The following is a 22,072-nucleotide window of genomic DNA, read 5'->3' as shown; positions in this document are numbered from 1 at the left end:
TCACAGAAATTGATGATGTAATACAAAAGATGCCAAATAATACTTGATCATTTGATCTCAGCATACTAGTAGTAATCAATATTCAACAAACCAGATGGAATATTTGATCCACCAAAACACTGCCTAGTAGTAGTATAGTAGTAGTAGTAGTAGTAGTAGTAGTAGACTATAATAGTAGTACCAAATTACAGCCACACTGGGAACCATCCGAAACAAAAAAAGAGTCGACTGTGATCATACAAAACCTCAGTCTCAGCACCATGGCAGCATGCCTGAAAGCAGAAAAAAGGCATTACAGAAGATGTAAACATGCAGTCTCAGATGCTAGAACCAGTGATGCAAATAAATTGTGAATTACAGAAACATGAGTGTATTTCTATTGTTGCGAAACCAATGAAATGATTTCAGACAGGTGCAACAAAGAAGGCAAGTATCTAGAAAATCTGCACCAACAATAACACATAGCAAGTAGGTCAGCTCGAGTTATTGTATTTTAAGTTTCAGAACCTTGGGTCATTTTTGGGTCTGGTCATTACTCATTACAGTTCATGTCTATTTAAGCTTTTGTTGTAATAAAATTAGGTGTAGCTTGAATCCAACCACAACTCATTGACTGTCTTTCCCAAATTAAAATAGCAAGAAGCGAAACAGAGATTAGCATACCTATAGAACCCCAGAGACAGTAGCGAGGAACTCCTCGTCCTCTGCAAACACCTGCAAATTCTTGGACTTGAGGAAATATTCAATTGCATCCTCAGCAAATTCCACCAAAAACCCGAGCTTGATGAGTTCGCAAAGTCCGGTAATCAGATCCTCTTTCTCCCAAAGCAAGCCTCGAGATACAACTTCTGCAAACATTGTGGCATATTCTAAAACATTCTTAAGCCCACCTGACTTGTCGAGCTTCTGAGCGATAAATTTATCACCATCCGTCTGCCAACGTACCATTTGACTGCTACTAACCTCGACTATCTCCCCAGAAGTCATCTTCAAGCTGTAGCTCATTGCGATAGCCTCAGATGTCTCAAAGAAAGTGAGATTCAGTAAACCTTTGACCATGTCATGTCTGCTCTTCGCCTCGATCTTCAGTTCCGGGTCAGCAAGAAATCCTAATATGAGCATCAAGAGGCCTTTAGAAATATGCACATCCTTTGGGTTCATCTTCTTCCATTCAGTGCATTTCAGGTTAGACAGCTCGCATTTACTAACACTTTCAGAGATTTTTCGGACTCCAGTCTTGGAGAAAAGATGAAAGAGCCTATGACGGGAGATGGCGCCCATATTTTTCCCCGGATACCAGACAAATATTGGGTTTGGGGAATATTTGTCGAAAAGATCTTTCAATAAGAGATCATCCGGGATAAATACATCATGCTTGCTCAGCAAAAGAGCATCGGTTGATCCACTGGAAAAAGCAGGTACTTTCGCCACACTCTCAAAAATCAAACTCTCGTTTTTCGAGTTGAGACACATCATGACTTGCCCCCAAAAAGCCTGGCATTCATCAACTGATAATGTAGACCTTGAGTTTTCCCACTCCTTCCAGAGGGTGCAGTAATCGTCAATAGAGGGCTTGAATTTGACCTCAAAGGTCTTCGAGAAAAACATAAGGAGGTCTGGCTTGTATTGCGTTCCATCAAGCACATGAAAACGTGACTCGAAAAGACCTTTTGCATCATGCAAAACACATTCATTTGGGCTGACCCACATGCCATCATCAGAGCTTGTTGGGAACCAGATTTTCCAATCCCCAGCATTCGGTTTCCAATTTACTTCATTCAAAAATGAATATATCCGCTCAATCTTGGTAAACTCGGTAAGAGACATGAGGTGGCTAGCGAGCATTGAATTTGCATTGCTACTAGGCAAATCAATGGTGACTCCTAGAGTAGCGAGCTCTGTTTTGTACGATGATAACTGCCCGTAGTACTCTTCGTCAATGAATGGACCGTCACAACGTTGCAAAATCCTTGGTTGATCATAGAACAAGCACTCTTGCGGACTCTTGTACCCAAAAGTGGACTTCAACCACTTTGTTTGCTGAACTTTTTTTAAGAAATCCGCTGGAAATGATTCCGGGTTCTTTAGTTTAGCATACCTGATACACCTGAGCAAGGAAACTATGCTAACAGGAGTTATACCCTTGACATCCTGTGGGAAAAGAATATGACACAAAACCAAATGAGACCCTTCATCGAGATCAATCACTACACCCATACTTCTAAGCTCATCTCTCCACTCATGGATAGCTTCACCATAGCAATTCACGTCATCGACAAAAGGAAGTGTGGTAATCTGGTCTATAGCCTGCCATTCTGAACTGAACAATATACAATCCTTGGGTGACCTGAAATCCCCAAGTCGGGTCTTTATCCATTTTGCTTCCTGAATACATGCTCTTAGATCCTCAGTAAGTGTTTGCCTAGCATTCTTCAAGTTTTTATAGCATAAAATAAATGAGAGGGCATTCTCCTTGGTGAAATTTTTTGATGAAACTCTTTGCCTGAACACTGCACAAAATTTCTCAACAACATAGTCAAATTCCACCGCCACCCTAATTTTCTTCAGCACATCTTTGTAACGGAATATGCTACCTCCATAGAAATCAACATCAATGCAAGGAAAATCATCAAATACCTGCAACAAGCATCCCCATTCTCGATCAAATAGGAAGCATTCACTAGGACGCAAGTAACCCCTGTTTGTCTTCAAGCACTTGGCAGATTTCAACGCAGCAACAAGTTTATAGGTTTTACGAGTGTTGCTAATGCACTTGAGAGCAAAAAGTAAAGACTTGGAGGATAAACCATACAGAGTTGCAGCAGGTTTCACATTGTCAATCACAATCTGATAGTTTTCATTGAACTCCACCATAACCCCCAGTAAACCCAGCTCCTCCTTGTAATTCATAACTTCTTTACTATAATAATCCTGATCAATGAAAGGTAGATTACTGACCGTTGATGCATCTTTCCAGGATTCAACATAGAGGACAGAATCGACAGGGGACCTGTCTCCACTGGAGGTCCTCACCCATTCCACATTTTTTATGCTGTTTATGAATTCATCTACTGGGAGATAGTTAGTCCTCAAAAACTGGATGAAATTGAGCATGGCAATAACCTTGGTACTACTCAGGTTATAAAATTTAGCCATGGACATGAGATGTTTGCCAATGAATTCACATGCTTGCCCACATTCAAACATTATTCCAATTGCTTTAAGCTCATCTTCGTAATGGGTTAATTTATTATCGTAAAATTGCAGATCAACCAATGGTATGTCAACCATGTCAGAACCATTTTGGAGTAGACTTCCCCATGATGAACTAGGAAGAAATGATTGAGATGGAGGTTTGTAAACTGTACTATCACTGATTTTCACCCTCAACCAGTTCCCATTCTTGACACATCTCAAGAATTTCCTAGGCATCACAACTCCCCTAGATCTCAAATTCTTAATCCAATCCAAAAGAAGGAACACATTGTCCTTCTTTAACGGTCCAGAAACGGCAGGAACTGAAGTGTTTGGCGGAGATATTTCTGGGATGTCGAAAGCACCAGCCCATTTCCGAAGAAACTTAACCAGCTCATTTTGAGGAGTGCGATGACCAGCATGTTGGCCTGAAGTCATGTAATCTTCAGTAAGCTCCATGAACTCCTCATCTCTCCATGGATTGGAACCCAGCAAATCAACCCACTTGCTTCCGTTTGCAGGAACCAGTACACCCTTCTTGCCAACATATACACCACCATATCGGTCAACAAGTGGCATCTGGCTACATATACTTGTCACCTCGGTATCTTGAAGAAAGTGGTTTCCATAAGAATGATAAAGAAAGTGTGCAAAAGCTATGACCAGCCTAGAGCTACTATTTCTGAGTGAGCTCTTAAGAAGATTTGAGTATTCACAAATATCTAGTGTCTTTACTCTGACATGATCTTTCATCCAAGTCAATATAGCATCCAATTTTAAGCAGCTCTCCTGCATCTTTTGAGGCAAGAAGGCTAGCTTTGATGCAGATAGAAATTCTGTGCTCCACTTAATAAGCCATGAAATATCCTTCGAATTTTTTGATCGGCAGAGAAGATATGACTGATTTACTGCTTCATTCACAGTTAACAAAGAAACATCGCCAGCAGCATTTACATACTTCAGAAGAGGTATGCTTCTCATAGAGGATATATCGAATGAGTTCCAATTTTTCGCTAGAAAGCAAAGCAGCTCCATGTAAATATCTTCCTCCATACCCACAAGATTACAACTTTGGATGCACTTTGGATACCAATCATGGTCAACAAACTTGATCCCTAGGAACTCGAGCTCATCATTGTATTTACTGGTATCGAAAGAAGAGTGCAATATGTGTTTACCGTGGGAGGAAAGGTTGTGTAACTTTGCTCCTTGAGCTTTTGCCTTTAACAATATCTTCCAAAACGGTGACATTAACCTGCCAACTTCACTTGGTTTATGAAAAAACTTCTGACTCGAATGGGATTCTGACATTACTATGCTTTCTTGACAAAGCCTCTCTTTTATCGCCTCCCTGATAACATTCAACTTAGAGTAGGCCGAACTTTTAACCGGCAAAAATGCAAACATGGACGCCAGGCTGGAAGCGGGAGCATCTTCCCTTGCTTTCACAAGAGAGACAAATGCATTAATAAAAGCACTGGGAACACAATCAAGGATGCCTTGATTCCATTTGTCATCCCAAAGAATAGCCTCTCTAGATGATGGGAGAAGAAAATCAGCCTGAATTATGAATGGCAGATTTGTGGCTGTCTCCGTGGGGAGGAAAGCGTAAATGCCAGAGCACGTCATTCCTCGATCAAGACGATTGCCATATGGAAAAGCCAATGTAATAGACCATTCCTCGATATCCTTCCTCTTTTCTACCTTATTCTCAGCCTTCACTGGGAACTTTTGCCTCCACATATAATAACTACATTCGCCCTGTGAATCGTCACCACCTTCCTCAGCAGCCAAGTGAACAGTATAGGACTCAGAATCGATGTTTTTCTTGGATACAAAGTCCCTCTCACTAGAAATTGAAATTGCACGAACACTATTTAGCTTTGGGTTTTGATTATCCTCCTTAACCGAGAGCCGCTTGATTTTTGAGAGAAATAAGAGCAGCTCCGGATGGAGACTTGACAGTTGTTCCTTCACTGCTTCAACTTTATCAGCCTTTAAAGGCAAAATCAATGTGGTGGTCGGCAGAGATGTATGACGACCATAGATTTCCTGGATGTCTGAGATGCAAGGCTTGTCAACCCACTCCGGAACAATGTAGGCAATATCACACTCAGTACAAGGCGTTTCACTAAACCGTATTTGGTAGCCATTACTGAGAATGTATGGATTAGCTGTTAAGAGAAATACACTTTTGAAGCCGATACCTAACATAAGACATAAAACATATGGATCAATATAAACTCAGCAGATAGTGACTGTTTTAAAATGATCAGAAAAATTCTGTTTAATTAAGTACTCCAATATATCAGTCACATAATAAAGAAAAAACTACTTCCTCCAATTCTTTAGTCTCTTAAGGTGACTTGGAGAAACCGTGTGTGCAGGCAGGGTGGGAGCAATTTGAGAACTGAAGTTAACAAAGAACACAACTGCTTGTTTAAGACGGATGTTTTTTAGTTAAAACGGGTCAAGTAGTACCCACTTGCTTAGATAAGACAAAAGAATAATATCCAGGGAATTGTCCCATTTATCTAAATAGGGTAGTATTTGACTCGTTTTAACTATAAAACGGAAAATTCCGTCTTAAAAAAGACTAACTGACTAACTGTACAAAGAAAGGATGCCCATCATAATGCTAATACTTTTCTTAGGTTCCTCCGCAATCAGAATTTTAAGTACTCATAATAAAATTAAAATAAAAAAGTAAAGGAAATATACTACAACAAAAACACTTCATCCTTGTTATTAGTTTTAAAAGGTGTAAAGTGCACGAAGATAACGAGCGCACATGGTGACAAGGCGTAGATAAAGGCGCGTGATCAAGGGCGCTGTTTTTCTAACAAATTTATACATAGTATTTCACAAATTAAAGTAGTCTGAAGCAATGCCCAAACTAGTTTGCAGCGCCTGATAAGCCTTATGCACAACACACAGTGTTAGAACACATTGTGTTGATGATGCCAAGTCCCTTTGCTATTTGATTGTTTGTTCTTAGTTGAAATGATTAGTGATTGAAGCAATCAAATGGGCTTTCAACAATGATTCAAGATGATCAAGCTAATCAAAGAAGTCAAGACAATGATATTTTCCAAGCCTTAGTCGAACAATGTAAGAGTAAGTGTAACATTCTCATTTAAGTCAAGTAATGGCAAAACCATGCAACAGTACGCTGTACTGTGGTTTCTAGTACTATCATACGGAGGAGGAATTTCGACCAAATGTTTTTAAGTGTCAAAACTTTGCAAATTTTAAACCTTAAACATTTGAATCTGAAGGGAGGGGAGAGAAGGGGAGGGCAAATGGGATGTGGGTGTTTGGATAACAAAAATTATGAAGGGAAATGGAAGGAGAGGAAGGAGGGAGATGAAGAATGGATGGAGGATTGAAGGATGTTAGTGGTATAATTAGAGTCCAAATAATGTTTTCTTTCCAAATCTTGTCACCATTGGAAAGATTATAGTTTGTTCTATAGGAGGAAAAATAAGTCCTCTCATTTCTCTCCCCTTTCATTTCCTTTCTCCCATATTTTTTATCCAAACAAAGTAAATTAAATCCCTCCCTTTCCCTCCCCTCCCCTTCTCTCCAATTCCTTCAATCCAAACGGACCCTAAGTGTCAAAACTTTGCAAATTTTAAACCTTAAACATTTGAATTTTCAAAAGTTTGAAAATAATCTGAAATTTTGCAGTCACAAACCCACTTGACTAAGCCTCTAGAATTGTGCAAACACCTTTTACTAAAATGGCAAAGAAGACTTGTCAAACTTCTAAAGTAAGAAAAGCTTTTTGTCATTTTGGTAAATTGTCACATGTTGAGTGTAGTAGCTTAAGTTTTCTGATTTCTCAAGCCCCAAGCCTATAGTCTAACACTTACCATCACTCAAATCTATCATTTTAATATTGGATTTAATCTTTCTAAGTTGTACTTACCTAAGACTAAATCCACTATAAATAGAGTGTCTTAGTCACATTTATTTCTTAAGACTTCCAAAGCATTTATTGTAAAAACCTTGCAAATCATTTGTGCATTTAAAGCTTTGTTCTTCAAGTGTTTGCAAAACGTTTTTCTGATTTTAAAGTCTTCAAATTGTTTTCGAAAAAGCTGTAAAACCTCCAAGTATCAGTTCGATGTACTGTGACATAATGAGTTTGTTCTATGATTCTCGTGTTAGATCTTCATTGTGATCTCCATGTTCATTTAGTGAACTCTTGAGATTCAAGATTCTGTAACACCTTGAGATAGAACCCATAAACTCTTGAAGCGGAGTAGCTTTAAGTTTGAGTGCAACCGGAGTAGGTTGGCGAGTTATTTTCATTGTAAGGGGTTTAGTAAGTTTGAGTAAATTTCTAAACAAGTAATAAAATAACGGTTGGACGTAGGCCTCGGAGTAGAGGCTGAACCAATTTTTAAAATGTCGTTTGTTTGTTCATTTACTTTTACGTTCTTCCACTTTGCTATTTCTCGCATGTACCTAATCAAGTTATGTGTCACAGTCACCTATACTGTGACATAAAACTGTTGTACCTTCTTGTGAACTTACATTCAATTAAGTTTCTCGAGTCTTGTACTTCAATATTCTTAGCTTAAAGTAATTAATTAACTAAGTTAAGGATAAAATTTTTAAAAGGTACACCTAATTCACCCCCTCCCCCTCTTAGGTGTTAATCGTTCTTAACTCTTCAATTGGTATCAGAGCCTCGTACTCTTGATATTGGTTAAATCCAAAGAGTTGATCCTATAGTTATGGACGATTCAAAACACACTAAATATCCCATTTTCAAGGGAGAAAACTATGCCTGGTGGAAACATCGCATGGAGCACTATATCAAAAGTGCGGACTATGAATGTTGGTTAATCATTCAAAAGGGTCCCTTCAAAATCGAAGTGACTAATGCTAATGGCACTAGTACCTTAAAAAGTGAGGATAAGTATGCTGAGGCCGACTATAAGAAAATCGAGAAAAACTCTAAGGCCATGTCCATTCTTCAATATGGGATCGGTGACCAAGAGATTAATCGTATATCTGGATGTGCTTCGGCCAACGAGATTTGGGACACCCTAAGCCTTGCTTATGAGGGAACATCACAAGTCAAGAAATACCGTATTGATCTTCTCATGCAACAATATGAGATGTTCAATATGGAACGAGATGAGTCAATTAATAGTTTGTCTTCACGGTTTTCTAGTATTGTCAATGACCTTAAGAGTTTAGGTAGGAGTTTTTCAATCCGAGGATTTAGTCCGTAAAATCCTTCGTAGCCTAACTGAAAAGTGGCAACCGAAGGTTACGGCTATTGAGGAAGCTAAGGGCCTTTATTTGCTCACCCTTGATGAACTTATGGGCTCACTTATGACTCATGAGTTAACTCTCATGAAGCGTTCTTGTGAAAGCTCTAAAGGGAAAGGACTCGCTCTTAATGCTCTCTCAAGTGATGAGGAGGATGAAGATGATGAGTTTGCAATGTTCACTAAAAACATTGTTGGCATGATAAATGGTCGAAACTCTCAAAGGTATAGCAACAACTCTAGTAAACGCCGTTTTCCTAAGAGAAGATCTAACTCCACTGTTGGTTGCTTTAAATGTGGTGACAAAGGTTATCAAATCAAAGAATGCCCAAAGTTGAACGATATCAAATCTAAGGAAAAACGTGACTTTGCAAAACGTGATTACAAAAACAAAGTAATGACTGCTATTTGGGTTATGTCTGATTCTGAAGAGGACGATGTCCTTGAGGATGAATTAGACGCCAAACTTAGCATCTCGTCTAGTTCCTCAAAAAATGTTTCCAAATCATCAAAGAAAGAAGACATCAAGTGTCTTATGGCTCACTCCGCGGACTCAGACTCTGATTCAGACCATGAGGTAATTAAGCTCAAGAAAAAGGTTCGATCTTTCTCTAAAGACAAAGTTTGTCTCCTCCTAGATCAATTTATTGATAAATGTCGTGTCCAAACTAATAAGTTGGAAGCTATGCAAATCGAAATTGAGGACATAGCTGAGGAAAATGTCGTCCTAAAAGAAAGTCTAAATGAGAATGATCAACCTAGTTCCATATTGAGTCTTGAGAAAGAAATCAAAAAGCTTCGAAAACAAAATTTGTTTTTAGTCAACAAAGTTGATGAAACCGGTGCAACAGATCCCTGCACTGTTGCATCCAGTTCTAACAAAGGAAATGTGTCGTCACTAACTCAAGAACGTGACCAACTTTTGATTGACTTAGCAACTCGTAACAACGAAACAACGAAAAGGATGATCTTGTTAAGATTGCTGAAATGTTAAATGATGAGTCTAGTCATGTGAAAAGTGCCTTAGAACGAGCTCAAAAATCAAATTATGACTTTCTTGCTCAAATTGAGATGTTAAAAAGGGCTGAACAGACTCATGCCACAGAGGTCTCTTCTGTGGCATCTGAGTCGAGAAAAAAAATAGATACTCTCACGAAATTAGTGTCTTCTTTGACTAAGGAACGTGACACTCTTCTAGTTGACCTCAAATTGTGTCAAAGGGATAATAAACAATTGGAACAAATTGGGATGTTACTTAGTGATGAAGCAAGACTTGCAAAACAAGCTTTCGACAATTTAGGTAAATTGAATCTTAATCATCTTGCTAAAATCGAAACATTGACTAAAGAGCTAGATGAGGCTAAGATGTTCTACTTAAAATGGGAAGGAAGTCAGAATGTTTTGGAGTTTCTCTTGAAACAATCACAAGAATATGAAAAATTTGCAAAGAAAGCTGGACTTGGTTTCAAATGCAACAAGAGAGCACACACTGTTGCACTCGAAACCAGGATCCAAGTCAAACCGACTTCAAGAAGAAAGTATCTTTGCTCTTCCGAGTACATCATTTGTAACTATTGTGGCAAAACAGGTCATGAGTTTAATGGTTGTGAAAAAAGAGTCCGTGACTTAGAAAGAAACACTAAAAATGCTAAACAAGTGTGGATTAAGAAAGAGGAAGTCAAAAAGGTCGTTGTCAAGAAGGAGCCTAAACTTGTTTGGGTTCCTAAACTAAATGTTTGATTTCTTATAGGCATTAGTGAGGGGCAGCAGCAATTGGTACTTAGACAGTGGATGCTCTCGTCACATGACGGGAGATGAAAACCAATTCCTCTCGCTAGAAGCCTACGATGGTGGCATGGTGACTTTTGGCGACAATAAGAAAGGTGAAATCATTGGTATTGGAAAAGTTGGTAAGTCAAAGTCATTATGCGTGGACAAAGTGTTGCTTGTCAAAGGTTTGAAACACAATCTCTTGAGCATTTCACAACTATGTGATCGAGGTAATATTGTTGAATTTCTTGTTAGTGAATGTAGAATCATCAATGGAAAAACTAGAGAACTTATACTTGAAGGTAAACGTGTCAAAGATGTCTATATGACTAACTTATATTCATTGTCGGGTCAATCATTATCATGCATGAGTGTTCAAAAGAATGACCCTTGGCTTTGGCACAAACGATTTGGTCATGTAAATGCTAAGACACTTAACACCCTCAAGAGACTTGATCTAGTTGACGGCATTCTTAACATTAAGTTTGAATTTAAATCACTTTGTGATGATTGTGTTAAAGGAAAACAAGTTAAATGCTCTTTTAAATCCAAAAAGGTTGTTAGCACTTCCTTACCTCTTGAATTCATTCATATTGATTTATGTGGTCCCATGAGAGTTGTGAGTAGAGGTGGAAGTCGTTATATTTGTGTCATTGTAGATGACTTCACAAGATTTGTCTGACTTCTCTTCTTAAATTTTAAGGATCAAACATTTGATGAGTTCTTAATTTGGGTCAAAAAGGTTCAAAACAAATTTGGCTATAAACTTGTCTCATTGAAATCCGACCATGGAACCGAGTTTTAGAACTTATCATTTGAGTCTTATTGTAATGAGAATGGTGTTAGTCATAATTTTTCGGCTGCAAGAACCCCACAACAAAATGGGGTTATTGAACGAATGAATCGAACTCTTGAAAATATGGCTAGGCCTATGCTTATTAGCTCTAGAGTTCCTAAGAATTTTTGGGCCGAAGCCGTAAACACTTCTTGTTATATTTACAACCGTGTTATGATTAGAAAAATCATTGAGAAAACTCCTTATGAACTACTACGAGGAAGAAAACCTAATCTTTCACATTTAAAATGCTTTGGTAGTAAATGCTTCGTGCACAATAATGGAAAAGACAACCTTGGCAAATTTGATGCTCGTAGTGATGAAGGAGTCTTTGTTGGTTATTCCGATCATAGTAAAGCTTATAAAGTTTATAACAAAAGGACTATGAAAATGGAAGAAAGCGTTCATGTAATATTTGACGAATCTAGTCTTTTTGTCTCAAACACCCAGGTTGATGATGAGGATGATGAATATGATGACGATTTTGAGATTGTTATGACACGACATGATATGGATCAAGTGGTGGAAGAAGCTGAGCAACAGTTGGAGCCACTGTTGCATGAGGAGGATGTTCAAAATTCAGGGGGAACTAATCGTCCACCTACACAAGATGATGCTACCTCATCCAGGGGGAGCAAGGATGGTGAAAAACAGCCCAATCCATCTATAAACGAACCACAATCACCTCCTTCAAACAATCCTCATGTAACAATCCCCTCTACTGTTGCAGACGAACAAACCGAATCCTCTAACCCACTTGTTCCCAAAAAATGGAAACACCAAAACTCACACCCGTTATCAAATCTAATCAGTGACTTAACCTCTAGAATAAAAACCAGATCATCGCTCCAAAATTTCTGTGCACACAATGCTTTCATCTTAAAAATTGAACCAGGCCACGTCACAGTAGCTTTGACTGACTGGGTGATTGCAATTCAAGAGGAATTGGAGCAATTCGAAAGGAACAAGGTATGACATCTTGTCCCTAGGCCCTCCCAACGTACCGTAATTGGTACACGGTGGGTCTTTCGCAACAAGCTAGATGATGTCGGAGAAATCTTAAGAAATAAAGCTAGACTAGTGGTGCAAGGTTTTAACCAACAAGAAGGAATTGATTACGATGAAACCTTTGCACCGGTAGCTAGGCTTGAAGCCATACGAATGCTTGTAGCTTTTGCGTCTTTTCAAGGTATAGAACTTTTTCAAATGGATGTCAAAACCGCATTTTTAAATGGATATCTTGATGAAGAAGTGTTTGTTGAACAACCTCCGGGCTTTATAAACAACGAGTTTCCCAACCACGTTTTTAAACTTGATAAAGCACTTTATGGTTTAAAACAAGCTCCTAGGGCTTGGTATGATAGGCTTTCAAAGTTTCTATTGGAAAATGGTTTCTTACGTGGGTCCGTGGATAAAACTAGACCTGGCAAAATCAACCCGACCCGATTGACCCGACCCGAAAAGGATGACCCGAGACCCGAAATCGACCCGAATTGCTGAACCCGAATGACACCCGAAGCCCGAAGTGACCTGACCCGACCCGAAAATGACCCGAGCTTTCATGGACCCGTAACAGACCCGACCCGAAATGACCAATCCGAAACCACTCAACCCGAAAATGACCCGACAAAATATAACTTTAATTGACCCTAATAGACATGAAATGCCTCTCTTCTCTTAATCTTTGACCCGAAAATGGCGTGACCCGAATTAACCCGACCCGCTTGACCCGAAACACACCCGACCAGCAAACCCGAAATAGACCCGTAACCCGAAATAAACTAACCCGATCCGATCTAACCCGAAAAGTTGAGAAACCCAAAATGACCCGACCCAAACTTGCCCGACCCGAACCCGACCCGGTTGACCCGTTTGCCAGGTCTAGATAAAACGTTGTTTATCAAGTCACAAGGAGATGAACTGTTGCTTGTGCAAGTGTATGTCGATGACATTGTTTTTGGAGCAACTAACAATGTTCTTTATAAGTACTTTTCTGATTTGATGACTTCGGAATTTGAAATGAGTATGATGGGAGAACTTGAATTCTTTCTTGGTCTTCAAATCAAACAATGTGAAAATGGAACGATGATTCACCAACAAAAGTACTTAAAAGAAATGCTAAGTAAGTTTGGGTTGACTAATTCTAATCCTATGCCTACCCCAATGGTGTCTAAAATCAAGCTTGACAAAGACGAAAATGGTAAGAGCATTAGTGAAAAGGTATATCGAGGTATGATCGGCTCCTTACTCTACTTAACCGCTAGTCGACCCGACATACAATTTAGTGTGTGTGCTTGTGCCCGTTTCCAAGCAAATCCTAAAGAATCACATTTCAAAGCCGTCAAACGGATTTTTAGGTATTTGATTGGAACACAAGGGCTATATCTTTGGTACCCAACTCACTACGAACTTGATCTTGTAGGTTTTTCGGATGCGGACTATGCCGGTGATACATTGGATAGGAAAAGCACTTCGGGCATTGCTACATTCCTAGGACCGTGTCTCATTTCATGGGCTTCTAAGAAGCAAAACACCGTTGTATTGTCCACGGCCGAAAGTGAATATGTGAGTGCCGCTCTATGTTGTGCACAAACTCTTTGGGTACGTCAACAATTGCATGATTATGGCCTTACTTTCGAGACTACCCCTATATTTTGTGACAACACTAGTGCAATTAATATATCAAAGAACCCTATACAACACTCACGAACTAAACACATCGACATACGACATCATTTTCTACGTGATCAAGTTGAAAAAGATAATATATGTCTAAGCTTTTGTAAAACGGAAAATTAAATTGCGGACATTTTTACAAAACCGTTGGAAAGAGAACAATTCGAAAGACTTCGGTTGGAAATTGGTTTACTAGGTGACATGTAGCTAAAATAAATTATTTTCCTCAATGATTGACTAGAAGATGGAACTATGTGTTAACAAATTAAGCTAATCCATCTAATGCATGCAAATGGGTCGAGAAAAATGAACAATCAAAATTCCTTGTGCATTTGAGTTAAATAGCTTTGAGCCACCAAAACTACTTTATGTCAAATCACATAAAAAGCCTACTACCTAGTCTTAAACTCTCAACACTCAACCGTCCACTCACCTTGTTAACTACACCAAACCCTCATTTACCTCCATGTTCCCACACTAAGACTCCCTATTACCCACTAAACAATAACCAACCCTCACCTTTTTCAAATTCCCAAACCGTCAACACCTTTTCCCTTTCCATTCTCTTAAAATGTCCCCAAAACAAAGGTTCTCAAAAGAGGTTCTCCAACTCAGAAATACATTTAACCCAAAATATATTGTCAAAAAGAAAATGCCTCCCAAAACCGCTGCCAAAACAGATGAGATCATCCCTGCCACTGTCAAATCAACCGTTGCACGAAAGAAGACAACCGCCAAAAGAGGCGGTGGTCGTGGCAGAGGAGGTCGAGGTAGGAATCCTCCTATTTCTTTACAATTAGATGCTGAGGTGGACTTTGACACGGATGATGAGAACTCCAGTTCTAAGGGGACAGAGAAAGATGAAGAAATTGAAAAAATGAGTGATGTTATGAAGTCAAGTGAACAGGAAGTCCAATCAAGTGAGATGAGAGAGGGGGAACTCGAAGGTGACAATCCAAAAGAGAATAATGAAAAATCAGAGGGAGATAATGAGAAATCAAAGGATTGTGAGGAAAAATCAGAGGGAGAAAATGAAGAAAAATCAAAAGAAAATGAGGGAGATTCAAAAGAAAGTCCGAAAAAGATAAAAGGAAGAAAGAAAGTTTCGAAAGAGAAGAAGGAGAAAGGTGGTAAAAATAATAAGAACAAGAAAGAAAAGAATGTTGATGTTAGTGCAAAAACGAATGATGGTGAAAATGAAACTGATAAGGAAAAGAATGATGGTGATGTGCTTTTGAAAGACTTAGTGAATGAGCAATTGGAGGATGATGAACCGGATAAGCCGGATGCAACAAACACCCCTACTGTTGCAGAGGAAATCGGTCTTGGCATTGAGAAAAACGATGAAAACCCAAAGAAGACCGTGCATGTTGAAGAAGTAATCAATGTTGAGGATCATGGTGATGCTGAGAAGGTGTTTGATGATGGGCTTGACCCACTATTCTCACAAACCGCATCAAGAACTCGATCTAAGCGAAAGATGGTTGAAATCTTCGGTGATGATGATGATGAAACACCGGAAGCCACCCCACCAAAACCCAAGGCTACACAAAGGAAGAAAGGATCCGGTTCCAAAACCAAGGCAACCAAGAAGGCTCGATATCATCAAGAGATGTCTAGTGTGAATGAAGATGAGATTCTTGAGGAGAAGGTTCCACTCAATACTTGCATGGACCTAGTCATTGCTCCTTTTGGTGATTCATTCAAAAATGACGTCCTTAACCATCTCAATTCTCTCGATCTTCCGGATGAGACTCTCAAGCTATGCCACGGTATGCTGATTTGTTGCTTCCACAGTGGAAGGCGTTATAAAAAATCTTGGTATGACACCTCTCTTGCTTTCAAATACTTCAAAGAAGCTATGTATGCACAAGGTTGGGTGAATTTGTTGGACAAGTATAGCCCTATGTACTTGTCCGAAATCATCCAATTCTATGCAACTGTCAAAGTTAATGTTGCATCGGGAACCCTTTCCGCCTACATAAATCAGAAACATTTCGTCCTCACACTTGACCAACTTGCTGCCCATCTCGATGTTTGTAATGTCGGACTCACCTCCTTTCCCAAACGTGACTGGGGAGAAATTGATGAGGTCACATCCACCCAAGTCATGAAGGTTCTTCGACCTCATGATAACAATGGACCAACCAACATTTATGCCCTTGAATTATCCACACCCATTAGGTTTATCTTTAACCTTATCTTTCGCAATCTCGTCCCTAGCAACAATAGCCGTGGGAGATGCTCTCTTCTTGATATGCTCCTCATCCATCACATTGTCAAACACAAACCCATTAATCTCCCTTGCCTTATGTTTCACCGAATTCATGAGATGTCCACTGAATTTCAAAACGGCAATTTCGACAAAAATGTCGTGGTGCCGTATGGTTTGTGGCTCTCCATCATCTTTATAAAGGAAGGGTTAGTATTAAAGGGAAGTCCTGCAATTGAGAAATTGAGTGATGAGATGACACCCGGCCTCCTTTCTCGAATGAATTTGGAGATTAAGGATGAGAAATTGAAAAAGAAAAATCAGTCGGGAAGTGGTGCCACAATGGGATCTACTGTTGAATTGAGTGTGGTGTTAGCAAAATTGGATGAACTTCTTGGAGTTGTTAATCGCTTGGTCAAAGAACAAGGCAAGTTACGGGATGAGGTGGGTGATCTTCGTACTATGAATGAAGACTTACTTGAACGCCTTGATGCTACGAAGCCCAACTCCTCCACTTGAGCACATGCCCTTCTAACCGTTTATCTCTTCCTTGAACCTTGGCTCTTTGTTATTTTAAGACTCTTTTGCACTCTTTGGTTGCTTGTGTGTTTGGTTTGCTTGAACAATTTGTGTGTGTTTTTAAATCGTGTTGCTGAACTTTGGACATGTTTTATCCAACTTTGACGATGTCAAGAGGGGGAAATAGTTTAATTATGCCATGTGTGATCTTTTAACTCTTCGGCCAACGTTCACCGTGACTATGTCTTAGCTTCCATGATTAGAAGTTTTACCTTAGCATAGTATGTTGCACCTTTCGACTACCTTGATCATGTTTATAAATTATGTTTATGTTGAAATGACCAAAGACCGACTAACCATGGGCTAAGGGGGAATATCACACATGTTTGGACTTGTCATCATCAAAGGGGGAATTTGTTAGAACACATTGTGTTGATGAAGCCAAGTCCCTTTGCTATTTGATTGTTTGTTCTTAGTTGAAATGATTAGTGATTGAAGCAATCAAATGGGCTTTCAACAATGATTCAAGATGATCAAGTTAATCAAGGAAGTCAAGACAATGATATTTTCCAAGCCTTAGTCGAAAAATGTAAGAGTAAGTGTAACATTCTCATTTAAGTCAAGTAATGGCAAAACCATGCAACAAAGATGTTTGTCTTGTGGTTTCTGGTACTATCATACGGAGGAGGAATTTCGACCAAATGTTTTTAAGTGTCAAAACTTTGCAAACTTTAAACCTTAAACATTTGAATTTTCAAAAGTTTGAAAATAATCTGAAATTTTGGAGTCACAAACCCACTTGACTAAGCCTCTAGAATTGTGCAAACACCTTTTACTAAAATGGCAAAGAAGACTTGTCAAACTTCTAAAGTAAGAAAAGCTTTTTGCCATTTTGGTAAATTGTCACATGTTGAGTGTAGTAGCTTAAGTTTTCTGATTTCTCAAGCCCCAAGCCTATAGTCTAACACTTACCATCACTCAAATCTATCATTTTAATATTGGATTTAATCTTTCTAAGTTGTACTTACCTAAGACTAAATCCACTATAAATAGAGTGTCTTAGTCACATTTATTTCTTAAGACTTCCAAAGCATTTATTGTAAAAACCTTGCAAATCATTTGTGCATTTAAAGCTTTGTTCTTCAAGTGTTTGCAAAACGTTTTTCTGATTTTAAAGTCTTCAAATTGTTTTCGAAAAAGCTGTAAAACCTCCAAGTATCAGTTCGATGTACTGTGACATAATGAGTTTGTTCCATGATTCTCGTGTTAGATCTTCATTGTGATCTCCATGTTCATTTAGTGAACTCTTGAGATTCAAGATTCTGTAACACCTTGAGATAGAACCCATAAACTCTTGAAGCGGAGTAGCTTTAAGTTTGAGTGCAACCGGAGTAGGTTGGCGAGTTATTTTCATTGTAAGGGGTTTAGTAAGTTTGAGTAAATTTCTAAACAAGCAATAATATAACGGTTGGACGTAGGCCTCGGAGTAGAGGCTGAACCAATTTTTAAAATGTCGTTTGTTTGTTCATTTACTTTTACGTTCTTCCACTTTGCTATTTCTCGCATGTACCTAATCAAGTTCTGTGTCACAGTCACCTATACTGTGACATAGAACTGTTGTACCTTCTTGTGAACTTACATTCAATTAAGTTTCTCGAGTCTTGTACTTGAATATTCTTAGTTTAAAGTAATTAATTAACTAAGTTAAGGATAAAATTTTTAAAAGGTACACCTAATTCACCCCCTCCCCCTCTTAGGTGTTAATCGTTCTTAACTCTTCACACAGTCACACACGATGCATTTTGATTGACTCATCAAGACATGGTGCCTGCTTTTACAAATGAAACGGTCTTGATATAGACGGGTGGGGCAAACAGACGGGTAAAGACCTCTAATAAAATGGGTAGGAGGGACAAGGTGGGGCACCCCCCATGTGCTTCCCACTTTATGGCAAATGAGTATTTTGTGAGGGAAAATGGTATCCGTCTATACGTATAGACGGATAGTGTCCGTCTATAATGAGAATTTGTGTTTACAAATTTAGGCTCAGCAGCACAATAAGTATTGATAGTCTCACATAATAGACTTCAAGAAAATGAAATGGTACCTTTCTCTCCGATATAACCACGTTTTCGGTTGCCAGCTTTGGTAGAATTACCAACACTACAAATAGATTCAATATTCTTTCTCAAGAACCCCTTCTCATTGTTAAAGATCAACAAAGTAGCAGGGGCTCCAGTGCCTGTTATATCGCAAGAAGTTATCAAAAACTCCAAAGATGGTTCCACACCTTCCAAGTACTCATTGTCCTCGGCGTTCTGCATCAAAGATAATCTAAGTCAGCTTTATTCAACAAGAATCAACTGAGGACATATTTAACAGAGAGCTTACGCAAAAACAAAAGTAACAACTACATCCATCATACTTAAGTTGACTACACACACTATAGCGTGTTAAATCCTCGCTCAAGCAAAATGTAAATGTTTATCGATAAAGTTCCAAGCATACCAAACTGCATATGCTTTTTTCAGTTTTGTGTAACCATGTTTGATCTCATTCCCAGGATAAGGTAAAAGACCCGACTGTCTTTACCTATTTCGCGCATATAGTCCTAGTCTTTAACCAGCCAGATACATCAATTAAGGTTATACAACGATTTTCTGACACTTCATTTTTGTGTCCAAGAATATGATTTATTTTTCGCAGAATCACCATGTCTAGTATTGTCTACTATCTAACACTCATCAGTCATCATCAGTTCATCACTATGTGGGTCTTGTCCGACACTTCCAACCGAGTTAGACCGGAAGGAAAACCCGACTACTAAAGCTCCAACAACCAATTTCATCATCAACCAAAACAAACCATGCAATCTAGCTAATGGAATCAAAAAGTAACATCATCATTGACACAATATTACCCTTCACTAAATTAAAGCAAATTGGGAAAACCCAAACAAGAGTAAAATTAAATAACCTCATGAGAATGATGTCAATGGTATATAACTTGCCAGGTTTCTAACAAATGATAAAGTTGAAATCAATTACTCTCTCCATTCCACTTTTATTGTCGGCTTTTTATTTTGGAGATTTTAAAATAAATTCATAAACTATCAACTATACCCATTGATGGCGGTTGGTTATTTAGGGGTGATATTACGGGTTTACCATTTTTATGCGAAAAGAGTAGTTTATTGTGAGACCATGTAGAACGGATTGGATCTACAAACAAAGTTTAATAGCCGTACAACTTCCAATCCAATGGAATACAAAGAAAACTACATAAACTTGTAAATTGAAACAGGTATAGTAAGGTTATTAGAGCAAGTCCAATGGTTTGGGCTTAGTGACCGCTTTGCGATTTTAAAAATTTGTTTGAAAGTACCAAACCATTGAAGAAAGATGATAAATTAGCGTTGTTTAAGAACTAAACTTCACGTTTGAAGCTATTCTTATATTTGTTTAAATGGACCTACCACAAGCAAACTACCAATAAAAAATTAGTATCTTAAAATGTGGGTCCAATCTAGCTAATAAAAAATTAAGCTAAACCATTGAAATGCATTATTAGCTCAAACATTTTGTAGCTTAAAATTTGATGTGGCAAAGGTAAGCCAGTAGAAACTAGCTTACCATTGGACTTGCTCTTATAACCTCCAAAGTTTCTGAATGAACAACTAAAAATAAATAAATTCATGTATAAATGTGATACGAGTATATTAATCTATGTGAAACCGTCAGTCAAAACACTTTTAATAATCCAAGTGTATCATCAAATGGGTTCATCTAATCTAATTTCTGTATAAAACGGATTTCAACAACCTAGAATGCGTTACTCTCATCTTATCTATATTAATGCAAAAGACAATGCTCAACACAGGATGCGCCACGTCATTCACCCAAAATTTTTTTTTTGGAAAATTCAGGTAATGGTAGGTCCCGTTTACGTGGAAAGAGTTTATTTCTTTAAATCGTCTCTGACAAACATGCGACAAATTATGTCATAGAAAATATTTTATGAAATAAATAGATAATCGGCAGAAGCAAAAGTAATTGCATATAAACTAAATGAATTAAAAATCGAAATAAATGAAAATAATTACATATAATCGGGCTGAATTGCATAGTTAATGAAATAAATAGATAATCGGCAGAAGTAAAAGAAATTGCATATAAACGGAATGAATTACAAATCGAAATAAATGAAAGTAATTACATATAATCGGACTGAATTACATAGTTAATGAAATAAATAGATAATCGGCATAAGTAAAAGAAATTGCATATAAACGGAATGAATTACAAATCGGAATAAATGAAAGTAATTACATATAATCGGACTGAATTACATAGTTATTAATAAAATTACAAAATTAGGTGAATAAATTACATTTACTTACGGGATTGAATAACAAATAATGTGAATATTTTACAGAAATTAATGAAATAATTCGTCTTTGCCTTTATGCTTGACGAATATAGGTGTTCATACCTCCAATAAACTTGGTGATTACGGAAAATACGTAACAATTAATGTCAAATCCCCGAGAACCACTATCATGAAAATTTTCAATTTTTAAAATAATTTGCATATGTTAAAGTTGATTATTAAATTATATTTCTTTTTTCGGGATGTAAAATTTTTTTATGTATGCAAATTTTATTTACAATAGTATATTACGTTATTTCCTCTTAAACCATTGCATGTGAACACGTATTTGAAACAAGTGTAAACATTAATTAGCTAGATCGCTGATTTAGACCAACTAGATAATTACAATAGAAATGCAAAAAAAAACAAAAAAAAAAATACATCCAAAAACATTCATACCGGCCCAAATACATACCCGTGCAATTTTGCACGGGTTTAAAACTAGGATAGTCATATAAGACAAATAAGTGAAACAAACTTACAAACCCATAAGTCGATAAAAAAATAAGGGTTTTTCTAAAATGTGCTCTAAGGGCACATGTTAATAACCTTAATATGGTAAGATTGACAACATATTCTCATGAGATATTCAAATATAAACTTATTGTTACCATAATTAGTGAGAATATATTGTTAATCTTACCATATTAAGGTTATTAACATGTGCCCTTAGGGCACATTTTAGAAAAACCCAAAAAATAATTAGGGTAAGAATTAACAAAACCTGAATAAGTTCCATCAAAAAGTGAACGTCTTTGGAATATAATTCAGCAGAAAGATACTTAACACCCATTCTTAAATCATTACGCAACGGATTTTTGGTACCAACTCCTATCCAGAACTTTTCTTTTCTCAAATCTTCAATGTGTTGTTTTGCAGACGCCATTTTTGCACAATTCTCCATGTATTTTTCTAAATAATCTTTCAAGTTGTTAGTATAATGAAAGAGGTTGATTAATTAATTTTTGAGGGGGATTATATAGTGAAGAAAGTGGTGGTAAAATCAGTGGCGGAGCCAGAAATGTAAGTCAGCGGGGGCGAAACGGTAATATTATAAGGGGCCTCAAAAAAATTCGAAAATATTAACATAAAATTTCGAAAATTTCAAACGCCAGCGGGGGCGACCGCCCCTGCTAGCCCCTCCCT

General features: G+C 37.8%; 1 protein-coding gene across 1 annotated transcript; it reads right to left on the bottom strand.

Moving 5' to 3' along the window:
- Positions 1-21,859, bottom strand: LOC141601776 (uncharacterized). The gene is made up of 4 exons (XM_074422082.1): positions 21,651-21,859; positions 18,603-18,813; positions 664-5,402; positions 1-272 (listed from the first exon to the last, which is right to left on the bottom strand). The coding sequence occupies exons 1-3, from the start codon at positions 21,828-21,830 to the stop codon at positions 664-666; spliced, it is 5,130 nt and encodes a 1,709-aa protein (XP_074278183.1). The 5' UTR covers positions 21,831-21,859; the 3' UTR covers positions 1-272.
- Between the last annotated feature and the right edge of the window lie 213 nt (positions 21,860-22,072).

Source organism: Silene latifolia, chromosome 1 (genome assembly GCF_048544455.1).
Source record: "Silene latifolia isolate original U9 population chromosome 1, ASM4854445v1, whole genome shotgun sequence".
Taxonomy (NCBI): Eukaryota; Viridiplantae; Streptophyta; class Magnoliopsida; order Caryophyllales; family Caryophyllaceae; genus Silene; species Silene latifolia.
This window is presented reverse-complemented; position numbering and strand designations above follow the sequence as displayed.